Consider the following 11,339-nt stretch of genomic DNA (forward strand, 5'->3'; position numbering starts at 1 on the left):
GAATTGAATTTCGTACGGATCCAAGTTGATCCTTCGTCCGCGCCTTTACGATCTGATCGTAGTTGGACTCCGACGACAAATCCAGCGTAAATCCCGAGTCGTTGGGGTTCAACGTGTCCACGAACAGCGCCTCAATCCGGCAGTACAGATCCTTGAGGTACTCCTCGCACGTCGGGAACTCGTAGCTCTACACCTCGCCTGCGCTCACCTTCTCGATGATGATGATTGAACCGTTGATCGGGAAGGACAGCGCCGAGTCAATCACGAAGAACTCCTGCATCTTGACCACCTTGTTGATATTCGTCACCTCGTACAGCCAGATCTCCGTGTCCGGCTCGTAGTGGGCTTGCTTGCGACACTCCTCCTGGAAAAAACGACCTGGCGCGGTCGTGTTGTCCCTTGTGGATCCATCGCGACAAGATTTTTTTTTCCTCGCCGATAGTGAACTCGAGTTTGGTCAGCGAAGAATCGAACCTTTTTAACCAAGTTGAGTAATAAGTAATAAAAATACGAAATATTGTAACGGAAAGAAATTTAAAAACAAAAAGATTAGATGATAGGATGCAACTCATATACACACTAATGAACTGTTAGCTCGGGTGTCTGAATAAAACAGGTTGGGGTTATTGGGGATTGTTTTATTGTAATTTACTGGTATATAAACAACACGTGTCGATTAACCAAATCGAAATTAACTTTAAAAAGCCTATTCTACAGTCCGATTTAAGGACGCGTTAGCTCTTTCGTTTTATCCCCCACAAACGGTCACTGGCGTTAAAAAAGGTAATCCCTTTCCAAAAAACCTTCCGTCGTGCAGAGCATTTCTGTTGCATGCGACCGCCCGCTGTTGCTGGTGAAACGGCAGATCTTGGCTTATCTGCGGTTCAAATTGTTCACCAAGATCATGCCGGTGTTGGTTGTCAGCGCCGAACATCCTCTCCAGCACCGGATTTTGCGGGTAACCCAGATTACGCCAGCTTGTTGTGGATGTGAAGCGTTTCGGAAGCGATCGTGAATAATGCCATCAGGTCCGTAATCAGCATTAAAATGTGTTGCTGGTGCAGTTGCCATGAATCCCGGCTTATCGGTCAATCCGCTACCGGACCAGTGTGTTTTTGGTGCGGCTGGTGGTTAAACCTTAGGCAACTGCTGCTGTTGCTAAAAAAAGGACTCCACATCGGCGGCTGAACCAACGGCTGGCTACTGGCTGCAGAAGCTGGGGACAAATTTGGTGGCGGAACATCAGATTCTGGAAGGGGGACAGTTGTGGTGTTTCAGTGGATATAAAACATCCGTGGAAGTCCACTGAAACACGATTCTTACCACCGAAAAGCGCTTGAGTGTTGCCCGACTTTAAACGGTGGTTACCGATCACTTTTGCCACTTAATCGACAGCCGCAAACGTGGAACAAAATCCGGCACCATCTAATTCGGCCATTCCGATGGCTTATTCCACCAAAAGAACTGTGTTCAAAAGGTAAACAATCAACTTCAAGATGAGCGTGACGTTTCTAAACGTCAAAAGTTACACTCTCAGCAAATGTACTCAAATTTGGCAGAAAAGTTGGCTCGGAGTTCAAAAGTTCCGTCTCCGAGCCAGCACCGCGCCCGAAACCTGAAGTGGCACACTCTTGGACCACACCCTTTTCCTACTGCAATCCAAGTCGAGCTTCTCATTCCCATTGGCCAATCAGAATTAGTTGATTTGAACTAATGTAAATTCTAAAACTAATGTAAATTCCAAAACTAATGTAAATTTTCAAAACTAATGTAAATTTCCAATGAATCTAATGTAAATTTCCAAAGAACCTTATGTAAATATACATCATCTATCATGATACCTTTTGGTACATGATAAATAATGTAAATTTACAGGAATATTTTTTTCTGTGCATGTATTGCGTGTATGTACACGAAAAAGATTGAGGTTAAATTTTGTACCGCCCAGCAAAACAAATGGTGTGCTAGGAAAACCTGGAATTCTCAGGGAATTTTATTTGACCTGGAAAAGTCAGGGAAAGTCAGGGAATTTTAAGCTGGGTCAGGGAATTTCGATGATCTTAAAAAGATTACTACAAAATTTCATTTCTTTTTGAAAATTCGCCCTTGATGATGTATTTGAATGTATTCCCGGCCAAATTTTGCCACATTGTGTGTAGGCCAGATCCTTGCGCATCTTTTGGTATATGTAACATTAAAGTTTGGAGCATCCTGGAGCTCGGTACAGACCTTCAAAGTTTAGCATTTTTTCGAAAAATTGGTCCCAGCAAAATCAAATGGCGTCTCGGGCGTCACGAGGTGCGACGCATATCTTTTTAGCCGGGGACGATTTTTCGAAAAATTATCAAACTTTGAAGGTCTGTACCGAGCTGCAGGATGCTCCAAACTTCAATGTTACATATACCAAAAGAGGCGCAAGGATCTGGCCTACACACAATGTGGCAAAGTTTGGCCGGGAATACATTCAAATACATCATCAAGGGCGAATTTTCAAAAAGAAATGAAATTTTGTAGTAATCTTTTTAAGATCATCGAAATTCCCTGACCCAGCTTAAAATTCCCTGACTTTCCCTGACTTTTCCAGGTCAAATAAAATTCCCTGACAATTCCAGGTTTTCCCTGACTTTTCCAGAAATCGACACCATGAAAACGAAATATTGGTCGCAAAAATATTTCAACTTCATTTTTTCCATGTAAAATCAAATTTGCAATCAAAAAGTACTTTAGTGAAATTTTGATAAAATACACCCTTTTTCAAGTTATAGCCATTTTTAGTTAACTGAGAAAATTCTTTATATTTTGTTTTTTTTTTTAACTTTGTTGATACGACTTTCAGTTGCTGATATATTGCCATGCAAAGATTTAAAAACAGGAAAATTGATGTTTTCTTAGTCTCACCCAAACAACCCATCATTTTCTAATGTCGATATCTCAACAACTAATAGGCCGATTTTCAATGGTCAAATATGAAACATTCGTGAAATTTTCCGATCTATTCAAAAACAATATTTTTCATTTTTTTTTTAAATCAAAACTAACATTATAAAAGGAAGTAATATTGAATGTTATTCTCGCAAGTTTTTGTTTGGACTTTTTGAAGAAACTATTAAAACATTCAGATCAGTTTAGGCTTTGTTAACTTTGCATAACTTTTCTACAGGACCCCATACAAAAAGTGGGACTCTAACTGTTTCTATTCAGTTTTTTATTGGTTAGTTTTTAAATGGGACAAAATAAACAATTCAAATTTAACCAAAAATTTCAAACCAGTAAGTGACATGTGATATTCCACCAACAGAAAAGAAATCTCCCCTCCTAGCTGCAATCTACGAGTGTGTACATTTATTCTCAACAATATATATGCATCGGATAGACGAGTGGTTCTGTTTTTTTTTTGTATCTCTTATTTTCGTATTTTTTTCATCGCCTTCTCTCTCACTTTTAAGTAACGACATCTTCTCACAATATTTTTTTTTTACTTTTACTTAGCCTCTAAACACCCATTCATCGATTTTGTTTCCTGTTTTATTTGTTAGTTATTGTTTTAATTGCAGGTATTTTAAGTACCGTTTGAAAATAGTGTGTTCCTCATAGGTGTGGTTAGTACGGTTATTATTTGGTAGTTTTGGTAGGTATTAGTTGCTAGAAAACCATTCTACCACGTGTTTGTCGGTGTATGTGTCGGGGGAAGAGTGGTTACATTTTCCTAAGACGGGGAGATTGTAAATAAAATGTTTGTTTGTTCAATTAGTTGTACTACGTTAAGTTTTTCTACTAGACTCTAGGGTATTTTCTCCTTTTGATTAGAACCGTGTTTGAAAGTATATCTCAATTCCCTACGTAAGCTTGTAATTGAACCCAACCACTTGGTGGTGCGCAGTACCGACTACCCCGGGCTTAGCTTGTTGCGCCGTTCAACAGCGAATGAGTGTGGTGGTGGTGGGTTAGCTTCTAAGGTTAATTGAACGCGACAAACCATCGCAACGCAACGCAACTCAACGCACGCTTCTTACATGTCGGTCGGCAGAATGTCCGGTATAAGGTACTTGCAGAGATCCTCCTCGCCGGACACAAACACCACCTTGCCGGCGGTGTTCTCGTCCAGCCAGGCCTTGATGACGGGCCAGATCGTGGAGAACACCATCGGGGCGTTCAGCACCAGACACGCTCCGAGCCGCTCCGGGAAGTGCTTGCTGAGCAGCCAAATCAGGTTCTTGATCAGCTGGTAGTCCATGCAGGACGTGCTGAACCCGGCCAGGTCGAACACGATGCACAGGTTGTCGGTGACCTCCTCGAAGCACTTTTTGCACGCCTCGTCCAGGCAGTACACGATGAACTTGGTCAGCTCGTCGATGTCCCGCTCGGAGGAGTGGTTTTTGGCTGGAATGTAGATGACGGGTCGGCCGGTGCAGTCCCGGTGCCGAAGGACGCGCGCCTTGTTGGCGTTGGCCGCGATGGCCGGTTGGTCGGCGAGCCGATCGACGCCGTACTCCTCGCGCCACTTGTTTGTCTTCAGGATGGCCTGTTAGTTGGGTTCGGGTGAGGACAATTGTGTGTTCAGAAGGTGGACGCTTTTTCGATTAGGTTTTATGCCGCGACGTCGTTTCAAAGCTCGTATGCAAATCGAGTCGGCGTAAAAACTAATTATTTTCTTAACTTAAATGACTTGGATGAATGGAAACATAAAATTGTATTAAAAAGGCACGCTGAACTAGTTGAAAATTTCCAGGATACTTGATCATGGGCCGTTTTTCTACATTCGTCGACACTGCTGGCCGCTTCTGCGTCGTTGTCAATTGCATATAGTCAATGCCCTTCCCATTCCGTGGAGATTTTCCCTTGTCCTCTTAAAATAGTTGAGCATCAACACTTCTTGTCTTCAAAATTCTTTCCCTTGTTCCAATGATTAGTGCGGTGACCACGGGGACGCGCTGTCTTGTTTTTGCATGCTCATTTTCATTTCTTTTGTGCCGCTGTTTATGTGCTTGGGTGCTTGGTTATTATATATAGGTGAAGGGATTTTATTAAATGATCATTATATTGCATTATTATATTTATTTGATTATATAACCACACTATATTTTACACTTTACACATCATACAAAATACAAATGAAACTGTAAACAGGAGCGTTTGGTACGGTATGTCCACGCATCCTTCCTCCCCTGTAGATTCTGTGAAATGTGATCCGTTCTCAGAATCCTCTCTGCGGTAAACACAACGTAGTAGGGCTGGCCGCTTTAATTTTTGCAATACATTTTCGGGTGTTCTCGGATGTACTGCAATTATTAATAATGACAAGAAAAGTGCTTGGGGCGTAATCTAATCACAAGACTTTCCAGCATGCTTTCATCGGACTGGCTGCGTTTGTGTTAGATTAGATTAGAGATTAGATCAAAATTCTTTCCCTTGTTCCAAGTCTGCGGTGGAAACGCCCGGCTACGTCTCTATCCAGGTTCGCTTCTGAATATCGTTTTAGCCACACTGCTCGTCCGAAATTCTGGCCACGTGACCAGCCCAATTCAGCCTGTCGTGATTGATGACTTTTACGATATCAGCGTGTTTGCAGTCTTGGTACAACTCAACCACACAGTTGCCGTCGAAGGTTAAACGCAACGCAACCTCTAGAAGATCCCCAGCGTTCTCTGGTCGGCTTCATTTATCGTCGACGTCTCGCGACCGTAAAGAACCACAGGGAGTATCATAGTCTGTACAGCGAGAAACGAGGCTGCGAGACCTTAGCTGATTACGGAAACCGTAGAAAGCCCTGTTTACAGCTCCAATACGCTGTTTCACTTCGCAGCTCACATCATTGTCGCACGTTACGAGTGTACCAAGATAAACAAATTCATCCACTACCTCGAATCTTTCCCCATCTATTTCCACCTCCGAATACCTTCACCTGCACTGCCACTTGTTCTTGCCAGTGTTTATGGTTGACGGTTGAGACGACTATGCGATTTGGTGGTAAGTGTTACGTTTCATTGCACGCCCGATCTCTAGCACTTGTGTTCTACCATAATCTTCCAAAGCTTGTTTCTTTTGACTGAATCGTACACCGCCTTTAAGTGGATAAACAAATGGTATGTTTGCAGATTGTGCTCCCGGAACTAGTCGAGAATTTGTCGCAGAGTGAACATCTCATCTGTAGTTGACCGACCCTCTCGAAAACCACACTGGTATTCGCCGACAAAGGTCTCGGTCGATTCCGGAGAGTTCTTTGTACGCTGAGTTGAGGAATGTAATGCCTTGATAGTTGACACAATCGAGTCATTGCACCTTCTTCTAGATTAGGGTGACAACGTCCTCAACGCGTATTTTGTCCTCGACGGTTCCCGTGTGCCGCCTTCGGCCTGAGGTCTCGGACAAAGAGCATCCTGACAGGATGGGCCTCGTCCATTCTCGCGACGTGGCCGGCCCACCTGAGCCTCCCGATTCTCGCCAGGGTGACGATGGTCGGTTCTCCCAGCAGCGCTATTCCCCCTGAGCTGTACGTACTCCACCGTAGATCGTTCGCAGCACCTTCCGTTCGAAAACTCCAAGGGCTCGTTCGTCCTCTTGCCGCAGCGTCCAGGTCTCATGGCCATAGAGGGCAACCGGTCTAATCAGTGTCTTGTACAGGGTCAGCTTCGTGGCGCGTGCACTCGATCAGATGTCAGGGTTTTCCGTAATCCAAAGTAGGCGTGATTCGCGGAGTGGATACGAGTCCGGATCTCTAAGCTTGTGTCGTTGTCGGCCGTTACCAGCGATCCCAAGTACACGAATTTGCTCACCTCCTCCAGCACATCGCCATCCACAGCTAAGGTGGTTAGACTTGGGGGGCAAATGTCCTTTGAGCCGTTCCCTCTCATGTACTTTGTTTTGTAAACCCTTTTCACCGTCTTTAGGTCTCTCGCTATAATATCAATGTCGTCCGCATAAGCTAGCAGTTGGACTGTCCTGTTGCATACCGTGCTTCTCGTGTCTACACCCGCTCTTCGCACAACTCCCTCAAGTCCGATGTTAAACAGCGCATTGGATAAGCCGTCACCCTACGTGCGACCGGGTTGGCTTCGGCAGGATGTTGATGGCACGTAAGGTAGCCTTGATCAGCCGAGTCTGTTTCCGTGTCGTTGCACATCACAGGGGAAGATTCGCAAAATTAGAACTGGCAAGAGCTAGCGAATCCCTACAAGTAACTCTAAGTTTGCTAACCAAATGTTTCTTTAGGTTTACCCTTTCCATTCAAAGATCCAAATTTAGAACACCCAGATTTATGACCTAATGCTCACAAACTCAGCTGAAATTAACTCAAACAAATTTCCATACTCTGCGACTGCTGCTCGCTAATAGAAAGTGCACACAACACACGACCTCAATTGAGGAGGGGCCTCCGCTATCAAGCAGTCTTTCGTCGGTCGTACGATGTTCTTGGGCGCAAAACGATAAGGCAAAACAAATTGATGATGTGATGGAAGTGTTCGGAGGACATTGCTCCGTCCCCACCAAAAAATTACTCACCTGAAATGCCGCGTCCACGGTTTTAAACGCCCTCAGGTAGCGCTTCAGCGAGAACTCGTTGTGGTACTGTTTGGGGTCTGCGTCCGCGATGATCTTCATGCGTTCCTTGAGCGCGGCCAAATCGGCCGAATTCACCGGAGCAGCCTCCATTTCCATATGGTACGCGAGGGGGGATGTGCGCTGCTTTGAAATCGATCTGCGTGCGTAGGCGTCGTTTGCCCTCCTCTCAGAAATGTGTTAAAACTTTACTTCAAATTCACCAACTTTCAAAGCTGGAGCGCTGAACGATTCACTGTTGAGTCATTGCGGGCCAGGCGCGGACACGGATAGGGAATTGTGATTTCAGCGCTGCGTTCGCGTCCGTTTCTTTATCTTATCAACACTTCAAGCTGGTCGAGCTGATAAGACGAGAAAAAGTCCTGCTTGTTTTGAAATTGGTCGGATTCCTTTCTCTTGAAAATTTTTGTTTGTTTTTGACGCGCAAGTTTGACGGAACGGAAAGTGCTCGCAGGGTTGGGCCCAACAATTTGGGCTAAATGTTCAGCAACTATTACACAGAGGAAAGCACAAAACCAAACCTACTCAGATATGAGTAAATTAGGCACCTGTCAGGATTGAGTGAATTTAACTCAAAATTCATAAAAAAATAGAGATTTCATTAGGATCTGACATTAATCGTATATATGGAAAAGTGCGATAATAAACTTAGCAAAGTGTGATTTTTTGGTTCTAAATCATCTAGTTTTATTGAGGTTTCCAAGTAGCATCAAAGTACGGAATTCGGAAGGAAAGCATTCAGAAATTGCAAAATTATAGATTAAATTTTCAAGAGGTCTTATCTGAGTATGAAGCCCATGAGGTATAGGTTGTTTTGAAAATGTAATCTAGAATTCTGAAATAAAAAAAAATACTTTTTTTTTTCAATTAAATATTTTAAAATAAAAAAAAATCACAAATCTTAAATTCTTTCATTCTAAAGGTTCAAAAATTTCATATTCAGAAATTTAAAATAAAAAAAGGAACAACATTTTTAAAAAATTCAAAACATAAAAATGGCGACAAAAATTAAAATATAAAAAATATCAGAATTTCAAAATAACCAATAATTGATAGATTAAAACACAGTGCTCGATCGTAAAACTTTCGTTGGGAAAAACGACATTTTCATTTTAAGAATTTAAGAATTTAAGCGGTGTATGCAGTTCGGAAGGAATCGGTCAAGAAAAATTTCAAATGAGCAGGAGCGGCAGTGAAAGCAAGCCAGAGAGGGCGAAGAAAAGCCCCAAGAAAACGCTCCATCTCCTTTGTTCTGCTGTTCGTAAAGCTGTTTCTTGACCCCTTTCCTTCCGATCTCCATACTAGCCTTTAAGGGGTTACATACATGTAAATCGGCAAAAATGTCAGAGGTTGATTGAGCACACATTTGAATTTTTTTATAATCTGTTTTCAGGGAATTAAAATATACATTTTCATCTACTAACAAAACAAATGTGAAGCCATTTGGTTGTACCGTTGCCGAGTTATAGCTATGTGAAATTAGCAGTTTCAAAAAACGGGTGCCACGATATCTCAACACTGCTCTGACCAAATCGGCTTCGCGTGTGCATGACGAAGCCCGATTTTCAAAAACTTTATTTAAAAAAATATAAAAATACTTTTATGTTTTTCATATAAAAAATCGTCAGTATTTGATTTTTGTATTTTTTACAAAAGCAAAATTTAAAAATCGGGCTTCGTCATGCACACAGGATATGTCTTGGGAGTCTTCACCTCAAATTTCAGCCAACCTGGTTCATCCAATCTCGAGATATCGTGGCACCGGTAAATCAACTCGGTGTTTTGAGAAAAATGCTCACAAAGTTTGACAGGCCGCTTTGCGCATGGCAAAATTTTGATCTTAAATCGTCTCTTACTCAGTTCAATTATCTAATATCTTCATAAAACCTTCAGGTGTGATTGAAAATCATCTTTTTAGTGGATTGAATAAATTTTCTGTAACATGAAATTTGATGATTTTTTACATGTATTTAACCCCTTAAGAATTTAAGAATTTAAGAATTTAAGAATTTAAGAATTTAAGAATTTAAGAATTTAAGAATTTAAGAATTTAAGAATTTAAGAATTTAAGAATTTAAGAATTTAAGAATTTAAGAATTTAAGAATTTAAGAATTTAAGAATTTAAGAATTTAAGAATTTAAGAATTTAAGAATTTAAGAATTAAAAAATTTAAGAATTTAAGAATTTAAGAATTTAAGAATTTAAGAAATTAAGAATTTAAGAATTTAAGAATTTAAGAATTTAAGAATTTAAGAATTTAAGAATTTAAGAATTTAAGAATTTAAGAATTTAAGAAATTAAGAATTAAAGAATTAAAGAATTTAAGAATTTAAGAATTTAAGAATTTAAGAATTTAAGAATTTAAGAATTTAAGAATTTAAGAATTTAAGAATTTAAGAATTTAAGAATTTAAGAATTTAAGAATTTAAGAATTTAAGAATTTAAGAATTTAAGAATTTAAGAATTTAAAAGTTTAAGAATTTAAGAATTTAAGAATTTAAGAATTAAGAAAACATTTTTGATTATTTGTACCAGTCTTTTTTTATTATTTACCTATTTCCAAATTTCCTAATTTTCAAATTTCCTTATTTCTTTATTTCCTGATTTCCTAATTAAAAAAATTCCTTGCATTAAAATTTCCTATTTTCATAATTTCCTAATTACTAAATTTCCGAGCTTATTAATTTCCTTATTTCCTAATTTCCTAACATCCTTATTTACGAATTTTCTTATTTCCTAATTACCAAATTTTCTGCTTTCCTTATATCCTTATTTCCTTATTTCCTAACTTCCTTATTTCTTAAATTCCGTATTTCCTTATTTCCTAATTCCCTAACATCCTAATTTCTTAATTTTCAAATTTTCTAATTTCTTAATTTTTTAATTTCCTGATTATTACCAAATTTCCCTCGAAATTTCCTAATTACCTAATTTCATAAGTTTCTGATTTCCTTATTTCCTCATATCCTAATTTCTTAAATTTCCTTAATTTCTCAATTTCCGAATTTCTTTATTTTCCTAATTTCTTTACATCCTTATTTCATAATTTTCTAACTTCCTTATTTCTTAATTTGCTAAAATCCCTATTTCCTAACTTCCTAATTTCTGTGTTTCTTTATTTCCTAATTTACTAACATCCTTATTTCCTAATTTCAAAATTGTCTTATTTCTTAATTCCTCAATTGGGTCCTAAAATGAAGCTTAGATTGCTGATATTATTGTTTACAGCGATAAAGCTTATTTTTCTGAGTACAATGACCCTTTGTACGACCACAAAAAGTTTAAAATGGATTTTAAAATCAATTTCGAAAAATTAACCTCGCGGTCCTTCTTGACAGAAAAGCTCCTTCTTGACAGCTCGTTCCAAGGGGACCATAGTTGATCCATCGAAAAAATGTTGTCTTGTCAAAAAAAAATTGCATTAAAATAAAAAAAAGTGATCAGAAATGGTTTTTAATCGTGTTATTTACCGTTGTACATAAAAATTGACATAGGGCTTTAGTACCCAATTTCCTAAAATGCTAATTTCTGAATTTTTTAATTTCCTTATTTAATTATTGCATTATTACATAATTCATAATTTTATAATTTTAGTTTGTCTAGCTTTAGAATTTATAAATTTCTAATTTTCTTATTTTGTGAAGAAATTTTAAATTATTGATTTCTCAATAATTCATTTTTGTTTATAACTTTTCTGTCAAGAAGGACCGTGAGGTTAATTTTTCCAAGTTGATTTAAAAATCCATTTTAAACTCTATGTGGTCTATAAAGGGTCATTGTT

At 39.2% G+C, this 11,339-nt stretch overlaps 1 protein-coding gene across 1 annotated transcript; it reads right to left on the reverse strand.

Moving 5' to 3' along the window:
• Positions 1-3,320: 3,320 nt before the first annotated feature.
• On the reverse strand, positions 3,321-7,992 carry LOC6040427 (phosphatidylinositol transfer protein CSR1). Its single transcript, XM_001849768.2, has 2 exons — positions 7,501-7,992; positions 3,321-4,522 (listed from the first exon to the last, which is right to left on the reverse strand). Exons 1-2 carry the CDS (start codon positions 7,654-7,656, stop codon positions 4,010-4,012), a joined length of 669 nt encoding a protein of 222 aa, XP_001849820.2. The 5' UTR covers positions 7,657-7,992; the 3' UTR covers positions 3,321-4,009.
• Between the last annotated feature and the right edge of the window lie 3,347 nt (positions 7,993-11,339).

Source organism: Culex quinquefasciatus, chromosome 1 (genome assembly GCF_015732765.1).
Source record: "Culex quinquefasciatus strain JHB chromosome 1, VPISU_Cqui_1.0_pri_paternal, whole genome shotgun sequence".
Classification (NCBI taxonomy): Eukaryota; Metazoa; Arthropoda; class Insecta; order Diptera; family Culicidae; genus Culex; species Culex quinquefasciatus.

Coding starts and splice junctions, on each gene's coding strand:
- LOC6040427 (XM_001849768.2), bottom strand. CDS start 7,656: ATGGAAATGGAGGCTGCTCCGGTGAATTCGGCCGATTTGGCCGCGCTC. Junction 4,523..7,500: donor CCGTGGACGCGGCATTTCAG/GTGAGTAATTTT, acceptor CCCAACTAACAG/GCCATCCTGAAGACAAACAA.